Raw genomic sequence first — 27,281 nt, 5'->3', positions numbered from 1 at the left:
CCTTGCGTGGTATTACTATAGGTGACATTTAACAATAGATTCCCCACCCGAATCACACGCAATATGCTTATTTTATTCTTTATTTTATTAATCTTGTTATTTTACAGGTCGGGGTGGTAGAAAGGCTTTAAGTCTGTTAGAAACAAAAACATTTTTGATTTTAAAATGCTAATTAATTTTGACTATATATTGACTAGAATTTCCAATGCTTTCAAGCACAAAATAAAGATCACAAAATATTTTAATTCCAATTCTCTAATTCCAAGTAATTGCCACATAAAATCTATTAAATCAATATTTCTACATAACTGGGTTGTGTACATAGCCGAGTGCGAATAAATACTTAAAATACAGTGAGCCTTAGCTAACTTATATACAGTGTAACGAGATTAAACAGATTTACCTTAAGAGCGTGCCTTACATTATCTTAGTTTTTCAAGTTTACATATTATTGAGACGATCTGTAATCTTAGCTTTGAAAACACAACTACTCCAGGTGGTCTACGTTTCTTATGGTGCTGACATATGTATATATTATATTTACCCGTATTTTACAAGACCGTAAACTATTCTAAACATATACTGCGCTTTTTGAGCTGGTTTTATGTACAATAAAATCTTGCCGTTATACAGACACTTCCTTTGATTGGGGTTCTTTTCTTCGCAAAAGCTTGGATCGAGCATCATCCTGGTTTAGTTGCAGTTCTGATTTGGGCACTTTCTTGAGGTTTACAGCCTCGTAATCGCTGCCACTCTCATCGGCAAACTGAATATCATCGAGAGACAAGAACTCCTGCAGATCCCCCGATAATTTCTCCACGGCAGTTTCCTTCTCGACATAGGACCCAGTCATGGACTCGTTAGGTTCCAGTTCGGTTTCCACTTTCTGATGCACTGCAGCAATTTCGATTGGAACTTTACTGCTACGCCGCTGCTCATGATCCAGTGAACCAGCACTCAAGGACAAACTGGATTGCATCTGCTGTTTGGACTGGCGCCTCTGTTTTCTGGACATGAAAGGAGTGGGTTGCTTGGGCATGGTTCTGCCACTCCTTTCCATTCCATCGCAGGGTGAGGTGGCCTTGGAGGGACGCCCACTATCTGGTGGGGATCTCTCCTCGGAGCTAGGTGTATTATCAGCCGTTGTGGACTTGCTGGACTCCGTGTTACTGGCTGGACTTAGGTAGTGCCCGTACTTGGGCATCCGGATCTCCTCATACAGCGGCTGTCGTTCATCTCTCTCGGGATCTGGTTCCGGTTCCGGTTCCGGTGTCTTATCGTCCTCTTCCCGCTCCGCCACCTCTTCGAATGGGGGTATCCAGATAAGGTAGGCCGGATCCATTCCAAGATAGGAGCCCGGTGCCGATCCTGCATTGATCACATTGTAATCGTAGTAATCCATCTCCAGTTCTTCTTGATTTCCAAGCGAAAATTCTGAGCCTGGTCTGGCCAGCAGTTTTCTTCGATTCTGCTTCTCCTTGGACTCCTTGGGATTACTCGTCGTCCTGATGGTCGCCGTGCTTACCACACTGGCAGCTGGTGAATAGCAACCCTGAAATATTTCACTGTTAGCAACCTCTTCTACTTGTATTTCTATTGAGCTGAAAAAGTTCCAGTGTAACCTCTTAACTCACATTCGTCAGGGAAGAGCTGACACTGCGGGTTCTCAGGCGACCCAATCTAAGAGATTCGGTCACCGAGAGCAGGGAACTGGCATCCTGCAGGCTCTCATCCAATCTGGAGGACAGCAACTTCAGGGTCACCGCATCGTAGCGATCAGAGTACTTGCTGAGCCGCTTGCTGTTCATTGGTGGACTGTTGCACAGGGAACTCATTCCTGAGGATATGATGGACTCCGTATCCTTGGCACTGTCCTTACAGCTCGGCGGCTCTAATGGCTCATCCGTGGGGGAATCCTTGGATTCTGAACGGCTGTGAACCGCAGCCAGTTCGTCTTCAGCAGAGGAAGGTGATCCAATGATACTTCCAGTATCCAGACATCGCACTGGTGACGCTCTCTCGTTGCGCAGAGTCACCATGGAGGCCGAGCTTCCCAGCTCCTTGATTTCGGCGCTATAACGGATGTTAGCTTAGCTTTAGCTTTACCTTGGCACTTCTCTTCTAGCCTTACCATTGCGCCAGCATTCCCTGTGAATCCGACTCCTTGAACTCCGTTTCATTGGTCAGATTTTCCGCGTCCACGCTCTCGCGGAGAATTGAGTGTCGTAGGTGGTGTTTGGGTCGCATTTTCACCATGTATATGACCTCCGAAAGCAGAGTTGTTGTGGACATGGCACGTGAAGGAGGACCTTGCAGGGAACTTAGCGAAGCTCTGGGAGTGTGAAGTCGGGATCCTTCGTCCTGTCGCCGAGCAACTGCCAGGTGATACTTCCGGTATCGCACCACATATTGGGCGCCTGAAGGTGATAGATATGGTGATTATCATCTATAAAATCTATACAATTATTTCATAAACCCACCTAAAAGGGAGCTTATTATGATTATTATGCTGGCAAAGATCATGGCACTTAGATGAACCAGGGTAAATCGAAGTCTTGACATGGACTTGTGGGAAACAGAGCGAGTTTTTCCAGACAAACGAGTGGCGGCCACAAGTGTGGTACTACTGTTACTGCTCCTTGTAGCTGTGTTGAGAAATGAAATGAGTTATTTATTAAACCTTTTTAATATTTATCAAAGTTCCACTCACCCAACTGCTGCTGCACATTAGCCATGAATCCTCCGGTGCAGGCTGCAGTTGCCTCCTGAGTGGCATTGCCCGCCTGCCCATCGCCTGCGGAGAACTCCACTAGGAGTTGGCCACCAGTGGAATCGACAGCCACCGGAACGCCGGCTCCCTTGAGGATCAGCCCACCGCCATTGAGCTCCACGAGAAGGGTGGACGATAGCGAGGGTCCATCACGCACCTTTATGTACTGGGTGGCACAAGGCAAACGGAGGAAACTCAGTGCCAGAGAAATGCTTTCCTCACCATCCACCTGTAAAGAAAGGAATTTTGTGTTCGTGAACATACGGGCAATTGGCTTGGGGTTTTGCCCACATTCCCGGGTAAGCGGATGCTGTCGAAGTGGGTCAGGCATTCATCACCATTAAACCTCCTGCCCATCGGCACATTCCCCTCATCTCCCGAACGTGCCAATTGGCAGGTCTAATCATTCCAATTGTATCGAACAAAAAAGGGGGTGAGCCAAAGTGTGTATGAATGGAAAAGCCGATGGTTCTTTCATAAAATACCCCTTGATTGAAAAAAAAGAATTTCATGAAAATTTTGAATTTAAAGGCACTTTATACGTTTCAACATTTGGTGGAATGTTAAAAGAAAGATCATTTGCCATATATTCATAATTTAAAATTGTTATGTTCTGTAGCTTTTTTTTATACATTTCTAATTTAATAAATACAAATATGTTACATTTCTTTTTTTTCATAAAAATCTTTGGTTATCAAAGTTTTTGCTTTGACAGGTATGCGTTTTCCTTTCTATTTTAAGATGCTCTTTAATATTATCTTTTTGAGCATTAAATTTGTTTTTAAGTTTTTTTTTCCTTCGCTTTCCGTTTCTCATACAACTTATTTATCTAGTAAAAGAAAATGGATGTTCTTTTCACAAAATGGCGTTGGAAATGGCATACCCATGCCTAGCAAAAATACCGAGTACATAAAGTTCAGCTCACCCCCATTGGACCCCTTACGCATTGATAGTTTCGGGACTGGCCAAAACGCCTACCAAGTGGGCCATTTATTATGCATGAATTGAGTTCAGCCCCCTTTGGCCAGTGATGTCCATCCCAGATCGGAGCCACACCTCCCTGTGGCATGGAGCATTGGATGGGGGCTCCTTTGTCATTTTGGGCAGCCTCCGAAGCGTAGCGGAATTTTATTCATGGACTTGGACTTCAGAGTGTTTGGCATTGTTCGTTTTTATAGTTATGGCGGCAGACAACTTGAAAGCTTTCAAAACTTGACCAAATGCCAAAGGGCAGCCTCACTTAACTTTCTCTATTTTCTATTTTTTTTTAGTTTTTTTTTGCTAAGTTGAGAGGTTGTTACGGGTTTAGTTAATAGTTGGTACCTGTATTAGCCAGAAGGAGCGGCCAGGACAACTCTGTGTGGCTCCAGCAATGATCCTTTTGGGCTTCGAGGAGCCCAGATGTACAATGCAGCCGCAACGACATCCTGGTCCAATTTCCTGGCTCACCTCGGTGCTATTTTCCTTGGTGATGACTGTACCAGAAGTCTCGTAAATGCAGTCCCACGTGTCGGCGATGCTTTTGCCACACTTTTGGGTCTCAACCGAAGGACCCTGTAAATATATGAAATGGGAAGATTATCAAAATAGGTTTTTTCTTTCATATATTACTTATGAATTCCCTAGTTTATTATAATATTAGTACGAGTTAAAAACACGCTCAAAAGAATCGATTAATGTCAATGAATAATGTTATGGATATCATCTTTCAGTCTTACAAATATATAGATATTTATATATTTTGGAAACCTTTTAGGAATTTGAGTGAAACAATAATACGTTTTTTACTTTTCACAAATGTATGTATTTATTTATGACTCAACAAAATTGGAACAATAACTGAACGCCATTTTCAGATTCTACTAGTAGACGAACTGCACATCGAAGTCCTCCTCCTCGCCTTCCTCCTCGGCCTCCTCCTCGATGGTAACACCCGTCAATTTGGATGTGGCCGTGAGTGTGTCCTGAGCTCCGAGGCTGGGAGCACCCTTGACATCCTTCGAGGATGCGGAAGCGGCTAGAGGTGCGGTTTCGGGCGGAGCAACTGAACCCTCACTGCTGGCCTTCTTCACAGACATGGAACTGCTGGAGCCTTCTGGCTCCTCCAGTGGTTCCTCCTCCACCTCAATGAGATCGTCCTCGCGCGATGATGAAACGTATAAAGTCGTGCCAAATTCCACATCGATGATGGTGTTCTCGTCACCACGCAACGAGGTGACTACCCGGTCCTGCATCTTCTGCTTCTGCAGATCCTCCGGAATGGTGCGATCCGGCTCCTGTTCGATGACCTCGCTGCGGAAGGCGTCGAATGGCGTCGGCTTGGGCCTCGAGGGCATGAATCCCATTTTACCCGGAGCGTATAGCGATGAGGTGGCACTGCCAATGGAGGCAATCGAAGGAGTCCTCGGAAGCTCCTCCGAATGGGAGCTCACGATGTTCAGCAGCTGGGAGAGCAAATCGCTGCGCTTCAGCTTGCAAACGGATATGGCCTCCTCTCTAACTTCGTTTATCACTCCGGGATCATCCACATTGGCCTCGTTTAATCTCTCCGGGAACTTCTTAGCCGCCTGCTCCGCTACAATGGCATCCCGCACAGTACACTTAATCTCCTGAATGACCCCTCGCAGTCGGGTAATCTCCATCTCATGCTGGGCATGGACCACCTCTAGATTCCGATTGTCCAGATCCAATATCTCCATTCGCTTGGCCAGCGTCCGGAGTTTTCCGGCCGCATCCTTTTGCTTAACATTCTCGCACTTTTCGGCTTGGAGATGGGATTCATAGGCCTTCTTGTAGCGCAATACCTCCACGTACTTGGCCTTTAATTTCTCGTAGTTCCTGGTCAGACCCTCAATGATTTTAATCTTGTTCACGGAGTTGCGGACCAACTCGTTCTTGATCTGGTCGAGGGCACTGTACTGCTCCTCCATCTCCTTGTGCTTGGACTTCTGGTTGGTATATGCCTGCTGAAGTTTTATCTGGGACATGACCAGAAGATCTATTTCCTTTTGGAGGGCTATGTTCTCACGAATCAGGCGACGGGTGTAGCCAGCATTACGGATCTCACTGGAACGGGTAAAGTCCTCGGAAACCTGCAGCAGCTTCTGCTCAACCTCCTTTTTTAGCGCATCCTTCTCCACCACTGCGCGCTGTTCCATGTTGTAGAGCGCCTCCTTGTGATCCTTCTCCCGCTCATTGAGATCCGCCTCCTGGTCATCAAACTTGGCTAAAAGGACGTCCCTCTGGATGCGGAACTCGTCGAGAGAGTTCAGCTTGCCATTAAGGAGCTTTATTTCGGAGGTCAACTGGTCGTGCATGGCCTTATATTTCGCCTCCAAGTCCCCGATCTTCTCCTGTGCCAAGCGGTTCTCCACATCCCGCACCTTGGTGATCTCTACCAGACGCTCCTCCAGTTCCGTGATCGAGTTGTTCCGCTCCGCCAAGGTGCGCTCCAAGTGAGCGGCCACGTCTACGCCATCGGCCTCCACCTCCTTGAGTTTCTCGGTCAGCGTGATGTTGGACTCATCGACGCTGGTCAGGTGGGATCGCAGACGAGCTAGTTTCTGGTTGAGATCCGTGATGGTCAACTCGTAGAAGGTTCTGTCCACCTGGGTCACCTTGTTCACATCTTTCTTCTCCTTCTTCACTTTGGGCGGCATTGTTAGTATTGCTTTTCGTTATCCGACTTGACTGTCTACGAATTTTGACGAGTATTTGATATTTTAAGAATAGTAAAACGCCAGTTACATTGTTTAAAAGTCGGAACTTGTGCACACATCGTTCTTTGTTTGACTGAAATAAGCTGTGTTATAACAACTAGTTGATGAACCGTTGCCAAGGAGATAAAGCTTTCCAAAGCTGAACCCATATCCTATATAGTTTGAGCAGAAAGCTATATATTTTCTAGAAGGAACTCGTCTGTTAATAAAACATTTTCTGGGATCCTAAAGAGTTTAAAGGGTATCCATTTGATGTATGCACTGTTTTTTTAATGTAGTATCCAAAGCGAACTGGTGTGGCTTCTGTGGGGAAAAACAGAAGCTTAGCGAACGAGCATTACTTTTTAGTTCAAGCGCAAAATCTCCTCAAATTAACAAGACTGGACTAATATATTCTATAAAAAAACGAGCCAACAATAGCTGAATAAAAGGAAATAAATAAATTTAAACTCCCATTTCTTTACTTTTGTGCCCAGAGTCGCAAAGATTTTAAGTTAAATTTAATTTAATAGCTCTTTACTCGAGGGTGCCCTCAATGTGTTTTTCTGACTAAATCATGAAAATGGAAAACATTTTCCTGCCTTAAAATGCTTAAAGTGCCACTAGAAAGCCACTAATTTCAGTTTGTGGTGCTGTGGTCACAATAGGTTATTCCCCGAGTTTTCTAAAAGCAAATAGTGCCTGCCGTGTGGGGCTTTGTTTGATTAATAGCCCGTGGAGCAATATTTGTACACGCACATGGACAGCAACGCCTCCGGGCGTTTCTTTTGGGGCCAAATGCAAATTGTTGGGGCAAGTGGAGGCATGGCCACCACCAAGTCCTCCTCCAAATCCCGGCCCATGGACACAGCCACCCACTCAATTGTAGTCGCCTCACGGCGAATACATTGTTCCAGCATCCGTGGCGCGACTCCCGTGTAAGAACTACTTGCAATAAGTGCGCGGAGCATTTAAAAACTTTGCCTGTAATTGTTCCAAACAAGTTGGCAAAGTACGGGCAAATGTGCCCCTATCGCTGGATGCTGATGCCGGAAGTTTTTGGATAATGAAATGCGCGGATGAGGACGTGGATGGTGCCAGGGCTGGAGGAGATGGAGTTAGAGGTTCATTCTTCCACTCGCTTCAACAAAAGAAACAAGATAAAGCGAGGCGCAGTAGGCCGACAATTGTCGGAAGCGTCGTAAATTCCCCACGCAATCTGGAGCAAGTGTCGCAGTGTGGAAACACGCTTGCAGACAACGGACAACATGACATGCCGTGCCGAAGCCACCCACTTCTGCCTCCACTCCACCCAATGGCCCACAAACAAAAACAATGAAGTAGTTCCACTTTGCCCCGGCGGGGTACACTGCAAGGAATTCCTGAGTTGCCTTTAAATTTCAAATTTTTCACTAACAAAAATGCTCCATCATCCGAGACACTAAATAATTTATAGATGCTTTGATCTAAATGTTCTAAGCTGAGAATATTTGAATAATATATGGAGCTTAGTTATTGTTCAGTGTAGGAAAGTCGAGTGTAATGTGCGAACTAAACTGGAAGCAATCTCTTGGGTAACGAAGTCCCCCGAGTCGGGCGAAGTTTGTCTGTCTTTAGTTGTAGTTCCACACTTATTGAAATCGTCTTGATGGCTTAGATGCGCCAAAGTATTAATCATTTCTGGGAGCACTCTATCAAACTTTGGCTGTTAACGTTGTCAAATGAGGTGGAGGCAGAGGTCGCTCAGAGGTTAATCTTCCGAGTTACTTGGGCTTACATACCTCACAGAATTTGGCGCCATATCGCGGGGGTGGTGAATCACAGAATCGGTAGCGGTTTCGCGTTCCTCCCAAGCAATTTGTGGAGCAGGGCGTCCACTCGCTCCATGGTCCCCAGCCACCAGTATCCGAGTCTGCAGAAAGAGTAGTGTCATGAGCTAGTCGCTTCAAAATGAATACAGCTGGCTTAAATATATAATGAGGTGAGGTAATGAAAATGTCTGAAATGCTGTTGTAATGCTTAATTTGAGAGAGTGTGACATAAATGAAATAGTTAACAGGATGCATAGTCATGCAAGTGAATTATACGTAGAAACAGTTTAAAGCAAGAGTTATTTTCTTTCACTTATTATTAGGTCAAACAAAGGAAAAACTGCAAGTTATCTCTAACCTATATACTCGTATATAAAATCATGCGAGCTTGGTTATTCTATTAGACTTGTTAAACGTGTTTCAAATATAATACGAATATCAATATCAAAAATCAAGCAGTTATTATAAACGCCATTTTCCAGTTCCCGAGCAGGTGCACTGTTAATGTGTTAAGAACTATTTAAACTCCCGATTGATTGGGATTTTCCTTTAAATGATGTTTAAAACGGCGTTAATGCACCATCACCGATGACCACTCACCGCTCACGGGCAGGGTGGGCACACAGTCCATCCGGACATCGGCTACTGCTCCGGAAATCGCCTGGCTGACGTAGACGAAGCAGTACTCCACGTACTTCTCGGAGAAATGCTCGCAGGCGAAGTAGAGGGAATGCTGGCTCTTGACGACCCGCTGTTCGGAGACATAATGGAGCGACGTGGGTGGCTTCAGGGAGGCGACATCGGCCCGGAGCCTTGCGTACAGACGCACCCGGTCGCCCTGCTCCAGAATGCAGCCAGGATACTCGTACAGGACACCGATTCCCGTGTGCGGATCACAAGGAAAAATGCTGCGGGCATACACGTTGAACACGAATTCGTCGCTCCAGTCGACGCTCAGGAGCCTCCGCGTGGTGGGCACATTCTGGGCGGGAATCATCGGTCTCAGTTGGACGGCATAGTTTCCCGCCAGTCCAAAGAGTTCGCATCCCAAGTGAAGGCTCTTGTTTTTGGGGAAGCCGCGTATTTGCTCCGCAAAAAGGACACTGGAAGGGGTTATATTCCGATGACAGCTGCGGTCCTTGCCGCAGTAAATTAGCTCCAACCAAAACTCCGGCAAAGGGAGACTGCCCGACTGATTGCAGTTGACCTCGGGAAACCTGAGGGTCACCTCCACAGGATGCTTGGGATAGGTCTTCAGGCGCACCGGACTCACTATCATCTCGGCACTGGGCCATCGCACATCGAGCATCTGGTGCAGTCGCTCATCGTGTGCCGGCACCAACGTGGTGGTCACCTCACTTCGGTTCACCGACTTGAGATTGCTTACCACCTGCATCTCGTAGCGTCCTCCGATCAAGAAGGTCTGGCATGGCACCGTCACCTGGGTAACATTGAATCGGGGATCCGGGAAGAGGGGTATATTCTGCACCACCTCCTTGCGCTTGCGATGCAGCACCACCTGGCTGGTATTGGTTACCTCGGGGCCAGGAGTCAACCCCTTTTCCAGCGGTGACTCCACTTCATCAATGATTTTGCTAATGACTAAAGTGCTCATTATGGTGTTGTTCCTGCTCTTCAGCCCGTCACTGGAGCTCAAGAGCTCCTCGCTGGATGCGCCACCACCATTGGTATGCTCCTCCTCCGTCTGCGGGTACATCTCGTTCCCATTGAACTGGATCTGCACATGCAGGTCCCCGCTGAGGGCGGTGAATGTGCTGGGGGACATCAGGCGACCCTTTCGCACCGCCAGCACGTGACCTTTTGTCGAAACCGCATCCGAATCCAAATTGCAGGAGCAGGAGCAGAAGAACACAATGCCGGCAATTTTCAAGGAGTCAGCACATGAAACGAGAGCGAGAAATGCGGAGAGATAAGAATTATAAATCCTTGTAATTTGTTTCGTGTGGCTGCCTTCTGTTTGGACCCATTGAAGAGCCTCGGCCGTTGTTTACTCCACCCAGGCCGTGTAAATTGAGTCGCATTCGCATCCAGCAGCTCCCCCGGGTACAAATTATGCAAACAAAACAAAAACATAGGCGAAACAGAGGCGAACTCCATTCAGGGCCTCGAAATTTGATAACCTACTCTTTTTTTGCGGAAAAATTAATACTCAGCTCTGCTGATCTCTATTTTGAACGGAATATACAAAAAAATACTTAATATCCTTGATGATATCAATGATTAACTTGTTGGTTTAATAAATTTCCAATATGTTTTTCTGAAATACATATTGTTCAACAAAAATATTGGTTTATAAAAGATATGCTACTTGTATCGCACCTAGTGCGATGTAAAGTTGTGTGAACTTTGCAAAAAGGTGTCCAAATATATTTATAGGGACAGATAGGGTATTTCTAAAAGTTGACTACACTTTAATTCCTGGCTGTCGAAATCAAAATAGATGCTGGCGAGATTGCCACAATTAGTAAACTCCGAGTGAAGTTTGCAGTTGCTCTTGTATAGCATAAGAACAACATGATTTGGATAACGCCTTGCTGGCCTTTTCAAAATGTCTGTGCGATGTCCAAACATTGCGTATACGCCTCATGGTCTACAAATGAATTTATGTATTTATTCTGGCAGAGTGTGTCAGAGGCAGTCACATGCAGTGTCGTAAATGAGTTTCACTCACTTGTCCCACTTAATAGGAGCAACATTATGGATGAAACAATAATTTTCCACTTGACTACTGATTTCAGTCCCGATGTCATCATGCCGATTGTCTTCTTGCGCCTGCGATTCGCCGCCATTTCCTTTGAGTTCTTCCGCATTTCCTTCGTCTTGCTTCTCGTCCTGCGTCTCTCCTTCGTTTTTCCCGCCGTTGCTGATTCAATCAGAGGTGTCAGTCTAGGGATGAATCTCCTCCTGCCACTCAGTGGAAGGATACCGAAGGTTTCACGTCGCTGGCACACATTCTGCAATTGCGATTCTGATTCCAATTGCGATGGCAAGGCAGATGGCTCCTATCCCAATCGCTCATGGAAGGAGTGTCATTTGTTTAGCTCTCATCGCCAGAGGAAAATTTTTGCTGTGACGTTGGCCTTTCTGTGGAGGAAAGACAGAAGTCTACTTGCCAGGCATTTTCTGCAAAAAAAAGAGAAAAAGTTGACGTTACTGAAGGGAACACAAATCAAATTCAAGACAAATTGAGGTCTACATTTATAGACTCACCAACGAAATTACTATGATGACCTCATTTCTCTTTACTCAGTTATTATTTTATAATTTATTCTGGGAAATTAATGACTTTTCAGTGAAATTTTATGGCTTAATAACTTCAACGTTAAACAGCAGTTAAAAAAGTAAAAGTTATCTCTAGTATTGATGTTATATTTATTGTCAAACATTAAAAGCAAGTAATACCCATGCTCCGTATTCCGCTAATGTCACACAAAATTAACAAAAACACTATATTTTTTATGCATCATCAATAAATATGTTTTCAAACCGTATTTTTAACAGGAGCAAATCGTTCTCCATTCAAATGAAATGTCCTTTAAAAAGCTTTGATAAAGTCCCAACAACAAAGGGTGTCAATGGCCCCTATAGGGGCATTAAAAAATCCCCATCTCCTAACCAAAAACCCCATATATATGACCTGGTCTATGCCTGTATGTATTTCAAAAGGGGGAAGCAAAAAAAAAAAGGAATACAATCAACCCTCATAAATTCTCAAACCAATTACTAGTCGAGCACGAAACGCTTTTATGGCGATTATTTCCACAATTCAATGCAATTTCGTAAAAAGTTATGGTCCAGGACAAAGGAATAAACCAAACATAAAGGAAGAAAAGTCAAGATTCGAAGTGACTAGACAATACCTAAATAAATTGTGAGTCGACTACACTTTTGAACAATAGGTTAATCCAAACAACACGACCTGAAAATCATACACTTCAGCATTTTATTTATTTTCTTCTGAGTCTGCATTTCTATTAGAAATATGTTAAAGCTGATATCTAAGACTACCGTTTTTATGCCACAAAATATACCTAAGGTGGCACATATATAGCCATATTTTAAAGGCGGACAGTATGACTCCCAGTGGGTAGCGAGAGACCATCCTGCGTAATTAAATAATCAGCCACAAATAAAATATTAACAACTTTTTGAACCCTAAACAGAGGCGGCGATACATCAACAGCTGGCTGGGCGAAGGGGGGTTACCCAGTAATTTCCCGACTGACATGCACATCTAATTCCCGTAGTTTTTCGATTCATCAACAAAAGTTCCGAAGGTGGTTCAGGTTTGGCTAGTGCCGGAAAGAGAATCCAATGGAATGATTGAATCCCATTCACCCCCACGGTCATTAGCGAAATCTGTCGCGTCACTGGGATATGTAACCCCCTGCGTCCTTTTCAGCGCCTTAATTGCGGACACGCACGGATCGGCCGATGACCAGATGCTATATGTGGCTATGTGTGGCTATATGGCACATTGTACGCCCTTTGCGCTAATGAGTTGGTCCTGCCAATTGCCGCACACACGTGCGTCCGCTCGCATTTACCCGCTTTCGAGTGTTCCAACAACAGTTGGTTGTGGACGAACGCCTTTTACAGCCAGAATCATTCAGTTTTATGGCCGATTTCCGTGGATATTTTGTGTTCTCTCTTTTTGGGGCGATTTGAAACCGATGGCTGTGAATGGAAATGGACACGACCCAATGTCGTGTTTGCCCTCTCAAATTGAACTGTCTTTCGGAAACCATGGCCAGAAATATTTTGTAGCAATTCGATGTTTTAGGAACTTGCTAGAAACAGCCTAATTCGAATGTGAGAATACTGAAATCATACATTTGGATATGAGCTATGTTATTTTCTATAATATTTAGCTAAAAAGTTATACTCTCATAGAATTTCGAAATGTAAGATGCGTTTAAATTTCAATGCAGTGATATATATATACAAAATATTATATTCCCATCGTATAAAACGTTATCCATTTTTAATAAAAATATAGCAATGTTACTATGAATTCCGATTCCCCGAACTGAAAACGGGAACATGTCGCACATGCATTTTGAACATAAAACCATGAGTTTTCCCCACCGAAAATGTGCAAATAGCCCGACTTACGGACAAATCCTATGGTCATCCGGCGCCCTGGGAAAGTGCGGGAAATGTAGTGGAAATCGGGCAGAAGGCCAAATAGAGAATCACACATTTGCACCAAATTGAAAGCGGAGAGCCCACAGAATTGTTTTCTTTTTTTTTTTGATTGTGTGCCACCCACCCGAATTTCCCATTTTGAATTGCCAAAGCCGGCTGAAGTTTCGTGTTCAATAGTGCAGGCCCATCAACATGATTATCGGTGTCGCTGTGGGCGATCGGAGGTCGCAGGTCAGAGGGCTATGCGTGTGTGCCCCCGGCGGCATTGGAAAACTATTAACTGCACTGTGCGGCTGTTATCCTTTGAAGCGGCCGTTATCCTGCCAACCAGTCGCCACCCAGTTGCCGCCCAGCGGAGAGCGCTAATTCGCTATGGAGTCACTCGAACAATTCCGCGAAGTCAATAAATAAGTACACTTTAAGTATTAAGAATGTTAACTCCTACGAATATATCTCATTTCAAATTACTCGCCTCAGCCTTAGTAAATGGAAATATGTCTTTTTTTGGGAATTGAAAATTGGCATTTTTTAACGTTTAGAAAAGGGAAAAATAAAACCGCTTTCAAAATCTTATACTTACATATTTTAAAAATATTTAATATGTGCTTGTTAAAGTGATTTTAGTTTAACTTAGCATAACCCAAAAGAATACTCTTAAGTATGGAAAAACTCAAGCAGTATTTCTTCCAGTGCATCACTGACCAGCCTAGCATTGCCAGATTTTCGCAGCGCGGAAAATCAAAGCGATGTCGACCGAGAATTATGTTGCACGCCTGTCCGGGAAAATCGAAATGTGAGAGTGGATGAATGGGAATGGGATCGGGGAGGTCCTGTGCTTAGTGCTCTACTATCCACTGGATAGGGGGAATGTCAATGCCCCGGCTGCGCGGGTGGCCACCAGCCTTTTCACCCTGGACTCCGTAGTATCGTCGTTATTCATTATACTTTGTGGGCGAGGAAAATTCCGTTTGGACTCGGCCAACAACATTTCGGGGTGACTTGCCGTACACTCCGTAGTACGGAGCACGGAAAACTGGGTGGCACCACAAAACACACGCTTGCAATGGGGAACCTTAAACTGCGCAAAAATCCAGCCACAAAGGAAAAATGCACAGTTTGAATATCCAAACATTTACATGCCCTGTTTACTCTTAATCAATGGCCAAGGATGGCCATCCGCAACGAGCTGAGTCTGCACTTAAAACTCCATTTCGCCACACATACGTATGTAAGTATATAGGTATATACCTCGGGTACCTGGTAACATCCCCCTGTTTGCGGTGTGCAATTGGGTTAAAAACTAAAAATAAACAGAGGTACAAGAGGAAGAGGAGTATACCCGCATGTAATTACCTGAAACGGACCTCATTCGCATTCAAAAAGCATGGCAGTCATTTGCTCATTTGGACAAATAGTAAAGACAAGGTAATAGGGAAATTGCGGGAGTCAACTGAACAATACCAGGGTAAACAAGTGGTAAGCCCCATGTCAGTCGAAGGAAAACGAAGGCGGGAAAATAGGATTTCCCAACTCTTGTTTGCTGTTACGAAAGGCAACTGAAAATCAGCAGATCTTTGCAAAAAGCAATGTGAAAACTTAGTTAGTGAACGAATGAATTATCTTAGTGAAATCTGTTTCTACGTCAGCAGATGAAAACAAGAGAGAAAGCTGTAGTCGACTTTCTCGACTATCAGATACCCGTTACACTATTTGTCGGAGTACAAGGGCGAAATTTGAATATTCTTTCTTCAGCGATAGAAATTGGCAATAAACAATAAAAAACGATTTCCAAAGGTGGGCGGCTTGTTTGTCAAAGTGCGCGTGGCAATCTTCTAAAGGAAACTTCGAAAGAAACCTTCGTCTCTAGAATCTGCATTAAAAAAGAGCGCATATTTATGCTGAATTTCCTTAGCAGCATTTCAATAAATGATTTTCATAATTTAAATAAAATTAAGTCTATCACCATCACAGTGGCTTATCCAACAGAACGTGAAACCTACAACTTGAAAGAAAGCCAACTTAAACTTTGGCGACAAAAATAAATGCTCTATAGCTGCGAGGGGGTTTAGTGGGTTAAAAACACAACACTTTGAAGAGGGGGCGGGGCAGTCGCTGTGCTTGACACCAAAACCACAAAAAATTTTAATGACTGCGACATCAGCCGCAGAATCGTTGAAGTGAGTCCAGCAAAACGGCCCTTTATCCCCATCAAAGACCAAGAAAAAACATAAAAATCGCTATAGTGGCGTATAGAGTGTCGGAAAACAAAGAAGCTATTAAATGCAAATTAATTTTACAAATAAAATCGATTATGCAGCTATTGCTACGGACCAGAAAACAAAAGTTATTTTCACCGCAAAGGATTGACAATTCCTTTACAAATTAATGCCCTTTGATTGGGAGAAGTTGCTTGAATAAATTTTAAAACATCTCATAGGCAAACAGATATCTAACATTTTTATAATCTAATCGTTAATATATTAAACTATCACTTCCCCATAATACATCATAAAAGATCCTAAGTACTTCATGTCATTGTGCCATCAAATTCTGTTCGAATCAAAAGGACACACACATTAAATACCTAGGGAACTGGCTGATCCCTCGACATGGAATGGAATCCACTGGCAGTTTAGCCCATCCAAGTGGAGAGGTCTAAAACCTGGCGAGGCGAAAATTGCTCCAGACTGCATCCTTATCGCGTGGCATTTTCCACAAGAATAACCCAACACATCTCGCGTGCCCGGTGCAATTGACATTGACGTTGGCGCCGAACAGTGGGTGCACATTGGGGATGGGACGGCAAACTTGCAACTCTTTCATCAGAAGTTAGGGTTCCTCGACTAGCCGCAGGGTAAATAATATGTACATTACTCCTAGAATAAAGGGGAAAATGGCTTACATTATTCCGGGCCACAGCCAAACCCCATCACCTGTGGGCGCGCCATGACGAATGGAAAGCCACGGAAAACTGGGGAGCTTGTGGGTAGTGCTGGTCCTCCGATACACCGAGAAACATTGGGAATACCAAGCTTAGTACTTGACATTTTAAACAGCCAATTCCAAATCTTACTCACTTTGCAATATGTCAATATTATATTTTATGCCCTTACATTCAAAAAAGTTGATTATGGGTTGTTAAATCGGAAGCCATAAAAGTAAATATAAATGGTTGGGCCTAGGATTCCTTTAAAATGACTGCTTATGTTATTTATAAATTAAGTTTATATGAAGGAAAGCAGTTTAGGTGCCACTAGCAGTTTCCATTTTTTTATTTTACGGCTGAGACTATGTTTTTATCGCAGTGCATGGAAATGAAAGAGCAGCAGCGAGCCGTGCATGAGCACGGAGCCATTGCCACTTGAGAGGGCGCCCGAGGCCAATGGCGGGATTGCATGCAGGTGGACACTAAAGCGCGTCCTGCATCCTCGTCCTCCATGGGGCAGCACTGAAAGTGCTACTTAATAATTGAAGACCCAGTCTTGGCACCACCACGAAACCTGTCGGACCCGGGGACTGACTTCATTTTAATAAACGTCTACGTCGTCTGCACAGGAAACTTAGTGACTAGACCGCAATCTTAGACAGCCACAGCAAAGTACAGTGAAAGGAATATTTTTATGTTCTGTGATTCACGGAGAAAGTGTGCTGAACTTGCTGCACGAGATGGGTGCAACATACCTTATTATATACCTATTAACTTGTAATAACTTTCATAGGTGTGTTGAAATGAGGCATATAAGTTCGAAAATAGCTTAGAAGCTAAAGGCTAGAGAGGTAATGAGTATCTATATAAACTTGCATCGAAAGGGTATTAAAAATTACTACATTTTTAGTTTAGTTTTGGGATTCAAATATTGCTGCAGTGTCCCGGGAATCCAGAGATGAAGGTCCTCGAGAGTGGGTGTGCCGAGTTCGCTTTGCGTGCGCCACTAAATGTGCACTTAAATCAGTCAGCCACATTGTCGGTGTCCGCCTCCTGTTGTCTGCACTCCGAGTAGCTTTCTCCGCCTTTCTCCTCGGAACGCCTCCGGGTGTCTTGAGAGGTAGAACAGTGTCCGGAGTCCTGGGTGCTGGGTGCTGAGTCTTGTGGCTGTCGCCTTTGTTCGTGCCATAAAGTTGGCTGCTAACACATCTCAACACTTTGGATCCGCATGCGTGGAGATCGAGATGGGCATGGAGATGCACATACATAATGGATGCGAAATCTCAAGAAGGGGCTTATTAATTACCGCTGTGGCACAAATGAAGCCTTGCAGATGCATTCGGAATGACACCTGAAAGTTTCAACAATCCAAAACTTGATGAAATGCCTGAACTCCTGTGTAGACGTTTATTAAATGCTAGTTTCGTCTATGACTATGGAAATCCTGTCCTGCTGAATTAAAGTCAATTAACTAAGAGTTTAAACAGACAGCTTGGGTATAAGTTCGCACCATTGAATTTACACAGCAATATGTGTATAAATATGTATTTCATGCATATTTGAGGTATACAATTGGTTTCCTCTCTTATACATTTCCCAAATATTGATTTTGCGTTCATAACAATTTTGAAGTAAATTTTATTCCAACAAATTGAAATTGCGTTACGTTTTCATAGATAAGAAAACCAGACACCCTCGTAATCATGAATAATGCCCATCTAATGTCTTCATATGGGGGAAAATGAATTACAAGCAATTTACTTCTGACCCAGATTTATAATTTTCCATTTCGAGCCCGCACGTCCGAATAGATCGGATAAACACATATCGGCGAATCAGCAGAAGAAAAAGCAAAAGGTGGATTATTAGGGTCGCCAAATATAAACTCTGTCTTGATTGTCGATTGCCAAATCCAGGACTCCGGAATTCGAGACTGGAGTTGCACCCCTCACTTTATCTCGAGCAAACCAAAACAAACACAGAGAAAAGCATTCATATTTGCATAACTTTCCCGTTCGAGTTTCGTGGGGCGATGTCGCCATCCTGCCCATCCTTCCCCCAAAGGCTCTTGTACATACTTCGCAGTATCCTTTTCTGCTGCGCACTTGTGTTTGTGCGGATGTGTGCGTTTTGTGTGTGTATTTGTGGTCGTTGACGCTGAAACAGCTGGAAGTTGATTTGTCAGATTTTATGGCAGCCTTTCAGGCGCCAGAACCGGCGAAGGAAATCCATTAATCGAAGAAAAAGTCGGCGAGGAGTCCAAAGGAGTTAAGTTCATCAGGCGAAATCGAATAAAACGTAGTCAGCTGAACGACAAACTCTTTGGATAGCAATATGTTGTCCCACTTCCAAGGGTTTGTCTGCATTTATCGATGGTATTAAAAAACGCAAGTCAGCTTAGATTAATTACAATTCCCAACTGAAACGGAAAAAAGAGTTTCGTACTCGGAAAGTTGTTTGTACTTCATTTTTTTAAGAAAAATAAGTTTTCTTCAACAAGAAAGAGATGTACACATTCTTAAAATGACTTGGATTTGAAAGTGAAATCAACATTTTACGTTGCAATGAAAATGTGTAGACTACATTTAATATTTTTTACTTTAACAATCGTTAGTGAAAATGTATACACACCACAAATAAATGCCGAAAAATCACTTTATTAAATTTCAATTAAATTTGTTTGAACATTTAGCGGTAAAAACGTGTTGATTACATTTCGAAAGCCATTATATTAGTTCACCACAAATCATCACAATAAAATTTCATTCTGTTGTTGCCAGCAAGTCAATATTTATAAAATTTGTATAACATTTGCAATTATTTCTATGGCGATGGCTGGTAAAAATGGCGATTTGCAGCGTTAATTTGCATAAACAACTTTAATTGAAGGCCGCATTGCGTGACTGAAATGTGTTATTTTGGGAAAAGTAAATTACTGCACTTTTGTGGCTTTGCCAGCAGGCTCGACAAATATTAATTAGCCAAAGCAATGTCAATATGGACTCAGTAATTCGTTGCAAATTGATATATAAAAGCAAAAGGCAAATCGAAAAGGCAAATATGGGATTTGGCGCATATACATATACCTTAAAATTTGGGCTACAACTAGTTGCTGATTAAAGGGAAACCCACATCAACAAAAAAAAAAGAATGCCCCTCCCAAATTCGCATATCTGTAAACTCATAAATTTACTGCCGCATCTAGGCGCTAGCCATTAAGCGGATTTTGAAAATTAATTTCCGATAACGGATTTGGGCGTAATGAATAATGCCGAGGCATTGAAATTTTAAGCGGCATTATTTGCGCATTTGCTTTCGCATGATTTGTCGTTGTTGATTCTGCGGTTCAGTTTCACGGCCCTTGAAGCTGTGTGCTCGGCATGATTAATGGAATGTGCACCCATTCCCAGTCCCAGTCCCAGTCCAGCACCCCAAACAGCCCGGAATACCCCGGAGCAACACTCCACCCAAAGTGTCCATTACGATAATGAGCAGCGGCCAAAACAAGCTCAGTTCCGAGGATGCAGCCTAAATTCGAGTAGCACACTTGGGCCCGAAAAATTGAAATACCCTCAAAAGTTCGTACACTCGCTTTTACTAAGTGTGCAGTTCGAAAGGCTCTGTGAACTAGGGGTTAGATGTAGTGGAAGCCCCAAGTAATACAACTGAAAAAGCCATACCCGTAGCCATTAAAATCATTGCCTACTTTTTGGGGACTGAAGCCACATCAAATTGATTTTGATGTGTTTGTACACAGAGTTGGTCACACAACATGTTATTGTAGCATAGGAACTTGAGCCCGGTTCAAAGAACTTCAGGAGCAGTTCGAAAAGTAGTTGTAGCAAGTATATATATTAAATCAATTTAGGCATACCTACAAAATTAATCAGGGTCTTTCATTCCGATGAATAAATTAATTAAAAATTGTTTTTCTTTCCCACCCATTTTCCATTTAAAATGCCTGTGTGCAGAAATGATGTTCCAAATGATTTCAGTGTAACACGCATAATGAAAAATATTTAGCATATTCGGCCATCACGTCGAAAAGTAATCAGCCGAAAGCAGGTCATTAAGTTTATTTTACGAGTGTCTATATCTGCTCGATTGCGCGGTGCTGACCAGGAGAGGAGTTCCAGTTCCAGTTCCCAGTTCCCAGCTGCCAGCTGGCCATCCATAATTGTGCCAAGTGTCCGGCGGTGGATCTAATTTAAATAAAAATTGTTCTCATTATATTCGGCGTCACGTGCCTCGCAGGCATCAGATGTGATGGAGTCGAAAATATGGCGTCTCACCACCTTCGCATGCCCACATAACACCAAACCCACCCATCGCCCAGGCTCCCCAGCATCCAATCTGGATGCCTCCTCGGCAAAATTGTTTTGGGTAGCTGGTGGGGGCTTATGACACGCCATATACCACTTCTCCGTCCGGATCCTTGAAGCAGGAGCGTAATGAGCACTGAGGGAGCAGCGACAGGAGTGTTGAAGATTTAGGTACTTTTTATAGCCAGTTTTGGCTATGAGCATTCATTTAACTGAACACTTTTCAAGCGAATGCATATATTACATACATTTTTTTAAGAAGTAGGAGTCAATTTAAAGCATAGAACTTATTTTATAACATTTGTCTAAAACCTCAGTTCGAACTGATCATTCCTCAATTCATTTAATTTGAATATGTTACAAGCTGGCTTAGCTATTCCCTTCTCAGCACTGAATTTTAGATGGAGTGTAAGAAGATCTCGGTGGTTGGGCACCTCGTTGACTTCGATTTATGTTTGCTGCGAGTCGACAGCCCCCTAAAGTAAATTAAATTTGCGTTTTTTTATTAGGAAGTATTTTATTTAATCGTGCAGTCCTGCCTCACCCTGCCAAGTGGAATGTGGCCGGGGGTGTTCCCCCGTTTCCTTCCCCAAAATGTCGAGTGTTATTGTACCTGTTCTGTGATTATTCGCCTTGTTTGAAAGAAGACACACACACACATACAGTCACTCGAGTTTCTTGTTGGCACACACCGGAAATGGGAAATTATTCCGTTTCCGTCGCGACGCACGAGTTTTATTCTCGCTTAAATCGCAAATTAAACCTTGAGACCAATGTGCGCGTAATTGCGTATGTGAGTGTTCCCATGCGTTTAACGGAAAATTAAAAACCTAGTTGACTCGTATTTTATGCTCATAAATTGTCGTCTTTACAGGCATCGTAAGCTATGCCAGAGTATTGTTATTATTTTCCCTTTTTGCGGATTAAAAGCTCAGTACTCGTGAGCGAAAGTTAAATATAATCTGCTTTCATATACATAAATCACATTTTAAGTACAGACGGATGTTTTGTAGTATGTTTTATAGTAGCTACGACTATTGGTTATAATAAGCTTGAAATGCATAACTGAAGGGCTGCGATTTAGATTTGATATATGTATAAGCAATATGCAGATTATAAGCTGCTTTTTGGCCTAACTTGAGCAGTTTAGTTCGTGTGATCATTAACGCAATAATTATAGCACTCCTTCTTAAAAAGCTCTTTAAGTTGTGTATAAGTCGGGCTGGCGAAATGCGTTGGCAGGAAGTGCAAGAAGTGCAGGAGTGCAAGAAGTGGCCACAATTGCATTTAGCCGAACTAAAAACATTTACGAATGGCAAACACTGCGTGACAGAATGAGCGGAAAGGCTTCGCCGGCGGTGCAGACAAGTCGCTCCAGATGGCACACAACAGACACTTAAATGGCAAAAGTTAAAATTACAATTAAACACTAAGTGAGAGACCGAGAAGCCGTGCAAAAGGGTTTTTGGTACACAGGGAAAAATGGCTATGGTCCTTATTAAGATTAACCTTATATTACTAAAGACTAAAATCAAGTTAAAATTACGTAACTATCATATCTTTCTCTAATCTCTATCTCTCTATAATCTCTAATTTTCCGCAGAGTTTTGTTATTATAATGTTCGTACTTTCTTAAATGGTATGAGATTGGTATTTTGATTAAAATATGTTGAGTTTTGAACTTTCGAATAACAGACTTATTAAGAAAGAACATTTTGATTACTTGTAATGTAATATCCCATAACTCCAGTTTTGGTTTATATTTAACTGCCAATGCGGCCCATTATTCACATAATTTTGTGGGAAATATCCTCATTTCGTTTCCTGTACATGGATCCCTAGACGGCAGACGGCATTCGGCAGGGGCATCGGATAGCCTTCTGCTGCAGAAACTGCAGAAAAGGACAGCAAGGTCCTGACAAATGCAAACAACGAGGAAGTGAAGCCCCACGGAGCTGGGTAAATTGTTGGCTTAACAAATTGCTAATCCACTTTCACCAGGAGCGGGGATGAGTTGGATGGGGGATTGGATGAGGGAAAGCATTTGAATGCCTGTCGAATCCTCAAAGTGGTGGGCAATCGGAGAGTCGCTTTGGCATCCATTCGGGACTATAGCCCCGGAAAATCCCCTCTTGACGAACTTTTTGCGCTTGGATCAAAGGGAGCATCTATGTAATATGATTTGGTTGCAGTTGCATAACACTGAGATGCATGCTGCATGAATTACAAGTTTGTGATTTAATCGTGTTGCATATCGCTTAAACCCGAGAGGTGGGGTGTTGTTCTAGATTTGCCTGTGATTTGCCTAAGAAAACAGAGCTCGCTAAAATATTTAAATTAAATTTCGTTATTTCGTTCGGGAATGTGCCCTGCTTTCCCCACACTCAAAGGTCATTTCACTCGGCTTTCAAGAAAATTAGTTTTAAATTAATTAAAAGATTTTCCCATAACTGTGTGCTATGTGGCTCTTGATGGCGTTGGAGACCGAAAGCCAGGCCAGGCGCAGAAAGAATGGTAAAACTTGGATAATCATCCCAACCGCACCGCCCACTTTTCCAAGTGCTGGGTGACCTCACCGCCCACCGCCCACAGCCCAAGAACTCAGTTCACTTTTTAATAGTTCGCAAACCACGGAGGGCTATGTGAGTTTAAACACTGTTACAAATGCGTTTCCGGAGGCGGAATGTGTGCGCCACTGGAATTGCGAAGCAGGCGCTATCCGGAAAACTTTGCCGTGGTTCTTTTTGTCGTTTTCATGTAGGCCTTAAGTATTTATTTGCATTTCAACTGTGCGAAGGCAAAGCAATCGCTTCAGCAAAATTAAGCACTTGAATTATGCAGACACTGTTTAATTACAGTTCGCATTAGGCAGAAGTGACTATATAAAGAAAGATTATTCCCCTTTCTTGATGCGGAAATTTAAGGATGTAACCCAACGGAAATTGTGCAACATGCAAATATTATAAATCCATTTAAAGCTAATCAACAAATCCGCTTGAGTAACTGGAGACAACTGGGGTCATCAAATTACTAAATAAATATTTTTGCAAGCATTTGTATGTTTGCATGTTAGCGCTGCGAAAGGAAATTACCCCGTGAGAAAGGAGTTTGGTATACGAGGTTCTTCAGACCGCCGTCAGCTGTTTACACTTTCATCCCCAATATCCACACTTCCACAGTTCCCTGCCAAAGAAAGTTAACCAAATTCCACAAAAAGGCTGGCTGACTTTACCTTCTAAACTGTTTCGTTACATTTTGACGTCTAGTTACCATACATTGGAAAAGTTCGCAAAACGTTACCTGTTGTGAACACGTTTTTGTCCCGAAAAATGGTCGGTTAAAAGTTTTAATGGGTATTAGTTTTACGGAAAATTTGGTAATCAAAGGAAATACAGCTTACACTATTGTTTTGAGGTATCCATTAGTTAGTTTCGAGTAACTTGAAAACGCATGCTGATAGGAATTCATATGGGGGAATCCCTAGTTATAAAGGTCCGCATGGGGTTGATTTCCACGGCACACACGCTTGTTGCAATGGGATTGGATGGCATGGTATGGATACAACCCCCGATGAACTCCGCCAGCTCTCTCCAATCGCTACCTGGCCCCTGATTAATTTAGTCTGGGTCTCTCACTTTGTTCTGTTTTCTTTTCTGCCAGGTACCCAGCGGGTATACCATGACATGTGTTCCTCCATAGCAGAGTGGGTGGGTGCGGGTGACTCGGTGGTTACTGGGTTGTCCAGGGAGGTGGTGCATTTCTAAGCGAGTCAAATTGAATGCAACGAAGAAGACCTGTGACATCAGATGTCCATGGTGTATGTACATACACATGAACGTAATTAGAAAAGCATCGGTGTACAATGTGCATGGGTTTATGTGTGAAAGCCACCAGGAAGTCCGAAAATATAAAAAGAGTAATTGCTAAAACCAACTGCAAGTCATAGTCTATTTGTTGCCAACTTTGATGCAAATCTGTTTGGAGCTTGCTCTGGAAATGCTCCCTATGGTATTCGTCTCAAGGACAATGATTGGTAACCCAAATAGAGTAACCCATTCCTTATATTTAAATACTTCCTATTCAATGGTAGCGAGTGTAACGAGTAAGCCAGTGGCATTATGTATACAAATCTTCTTTACCTTCAACGCAGTTTTTCTTAGGCCAAATCTAATGACAGGCCGAAAAGGAAACCCTCTCAGCAGTCAAAGGCTGCTGGGGAAATTAAAGAAATCTGACGGATTTCCATTGTCGACTTTTCCGCCCTCTGTCTGCCTTGCAATTGACCACTTTAGGGCTTGACAAAGGAGAGACAGGCCAACAAAGGGAAAAGCCCACAAAGGAAATTCAATTTAATGGATTTTAAATGTTGAGGTTATTCGACCCCTTTATCAAATCCATTGTATCCTGTTTACAAAACAAGGAATTTGTTACCAATTAAAATGTATAATTACATGTTTGTTTAAACGATCTCCTATAATCTGGAACTGTTCAATTGTATACACTCACATGAAAATATTAAAGGGCAAACTGCAGAACTGTGACTCAAATTCCATAGTCATTTATCCAGCATGTTTCTGATCTAAAAGCTCCAAGCATTGTACTACCGAATAATACCCTTCTTCACTAATTAAGTTAAAAACAAGAGAGAACGCTATAGTCGAGTTCCCCGACTATCTGATACCCGTTACTCAGCTAGTGTAAGTGCGAAGGACAGTTTTTGGCGGTTTGTGGGCGTTAGAGTGGGCGTGGCAAAAAGTTTTTTCGCGAAAAGATAGAAATTTACAAGACTAATACAAAAATGAAAAAATATCAAAACATTTTTCAAAAGTGTGGGCGTCGCAGTTTTGGGCGGTTTGTGGGCGTTAGAGTGGGCGTGGCAACATGAATCGACAAACTTGCGCTGCGTCTATGTCTCTGGAGTCTGTGTGCTTAGTCTCAACTTTCTAGCTTTTGTAGTTCCTGAGATCTCGACGTTCATACGGACAGACAGACGGACAGACGGACAGACGGACAGACGGACAGACGGACGGACAGACGGACATGGCCAAATCGACTCGGCTATTGATCCTGATCAAGAATATATATACTTTATATGGTCGGAAACGCTTCCTTCTGCCTGTTACATACTTTTCAACGAATCTAGTATACCCTTTTACTCTACGAGTAACGGGTATAAAAAGATTAGCGTTATCGATCCACTAATATGACACCCGAATGTTTTGTTTACATATTTATGAATCTGAGGGGAGTGTGAGCACGCAAGGATTGAAAATTGTAATGGAAATAAGATATTGCTTAGTACAATCAACCCACTTTGTATACCCCTGTCACCAAATAAAAACGTTTTAGAATAACATGAACACCGTTTTGTAATAAAGTAGTTCCGTTTTCATAGCAAATCTTAGTGACTAATGTTCATTTCCTCCTTATATCAATCTCACAGACCCTTAAACTCCGACTTCCTTTGCATATCCACAAATGTATGTGCTTTTCACACGCCACTTACTCGAATAATAAATCATCAAATGCAATTAGATTTATATTTCTCAATAGGATTTGTATGGTCCCACACTCTTGAAAAAATGCAGCAGAGTTCCTTGTTGATTCTAGTTTTTCTTGCAATTGATTATCCCATACCTGTCGGCGGCAGTTGGAAAAAACACCCCGAATCGCCTGCAATTTTCGAAACACCACCGAAAAACGAGAGCGGGATACAAAACAGACCAGACCAGACCAGACAGACGTATAAAAGGGATATTATAACTGCAATGAGATCACTTCACTCACCATACAGACGGATGATATATGCAGTTTTACAATACGATGTATTTTGTTGAGTTCACTGAGCATTTAAGTATCTCTACAGAATCTTTTGGCTTAATCCGGCGAGCCCAGTTGTTTGGTCTGAAAATCGAAGCCAGACAAAAGCCACAACTCTCGTTATGGCCATTTGGAGGACCTTTGTTCACTAACGTTCGGTGAATTCAATTTTGACAATTTTCAAGTGACACTTGACGGCGGCGGCACAATCCACGAGATACAATTCCAACCGATAGGAGTGTTTTCCATATGAAGTATCTACGAGATGCGGCAAAAAACCGGATAGCCGAGCGGAGCAGACTTTCACCCACGAGCAGAGACGGCAACAAACTGATTGCCACGCGACTTTGAGCCACCGGCCAGAGCCAAAATAAAGCCACGAGCGCACAGCCGAGCACGAGCCACCAGGACATGAAACGGATTCGGCACTCTAGCGGAGCCCTCGGGAAAAAAGCGAGAGGCGCACGCTGAAGCTGGTGTGAGGACTGCGCCGAGAGAGAGGGCACAACCGAGACGAGAGCGGGCACCAAGGATGCAACGCATGGTGGTTGTTTTCCCACCCACAAGGGGGTGGCTGAAGTAGTTGGGTGGTGCGGAGGACATTGTCATGTTGTGACGCCGTCTGCTGCTAGTATTACTATAGCCAGGCGAAAGGGGGTGGAAAGGCTGTTGCCGGCCAGTTGAAGCCTTGGCCAGCGTAAACCTAACAATTCGCAGCGAATTAATCTCAATTCTGCTTGCCTAAGTCTGTGTGCTGCCTAGATT

General features: G+C 43.2%; 2 protein-coding genes across 2 annotated transcripts; both read right to left on the bottom strand.

The window, feature by feature from the left end:
• Positions 1 to 70: 70 nt before the first annotated feature.
• LOC6539731 lies at positions 71 to 27,273 on the bottom strand. The gene is made up of 10 exons (XM_039374484.2): positions 26,484 to 27,273; positions 10,972 to 11,423; positions 8,880 to 10,097; positions 8,250 to 8,380; positions 4,094 to 4,324; positions 2,711 to 2,999; positions 2,481 to 2,645; positions 2,132 to 2,417; positions 1,635 to 2,073; positions 71 to 1,552 (listed from the first exon to the last, which is right to left on the bottom strand). Exons 2-10 carry the CDS (start codon positions 11,108 to 11,110, stop codon positions 626 to 628), a joined length of 3,825 nt encoding a protein of 1,274 aa, XP_039230418.1. The 5' UTR covers positions 11,111 to 11,423; positions 26,484 to 27,273; the 3' UTR covers positions 71 to 625.
• Positions 4,551 to 6,563, bottom strand: LOC26534813 (cilia- and flagella-associated protein 157). The gene has a single exon (XM_015195363.2). The coding sequence runs from the start codon at positions 6,427 to 6,429 to the stop codon at positions 4,633 to 4,635; it is 1,797 nt and encodes a 598-aa protein (XP_015050849.1). The 5' UTR covers positions 6,430 to 6,563; the 3' UTR covers positions 4,551 to 4,632.
• Positions 27,274 to 27,281: the final 8 nt, after the last annotated feature.

The sequence above is a fragment of the Drosophila yakuba genome, chromosome 3L, assembly GCF_016746365.2.
Source record: "Drosophila yakuba strain Tai18E2 chromosome 3L, Prin_Dyak_Tai18E2_2.1, whole genome shotgun sequence".
Classification (NCBI taxonomy): Eukaryota; Metazoa; Arthropoda; class Insecta; order Diptera; family Drosophilidae; genus Drosophila; species Drosophila yakuba.
This window is presented reverse-complemented; position numbering and strand designations above follow the sequence as displayed.

What these genes read in the sequence shown, in the direction of transcription:
- LOC26534813 (XM_015195363.2), bottom strand. Translation starts at nt 6,429, where the DNA reads ATGCCGCCCAAAGTGAAGAAGGAGAAGAAAGATGTGAACAAGGTGACC.
- LOC6539731 (XM_039374484.2), bottom strand. Translation starts at nt 11,110, where the DNA reads ATGCGGAAGAACTCAAAGGAAATGGCGGCGAATCGCAGGCGCAAGAAG. An exon ending in GCTCCTTCTGGCTAATACAG is followed by an intron (nt 3,000 to 4,093) that starts GTACCAACTATT and finishes CTTTCTTTACAG; the next exon opens with GTGGATGGTGAGGAAAGCAT. An exon ending in TCAGCTCTTCCCTGACGAAT is followed by an intron (nt 1,553 to 1,634) that starts GTGAGTTAAGAG and finishes GAAATATTTCAG; the next exon opens with GGTTGCTATTCACCAGCTGC.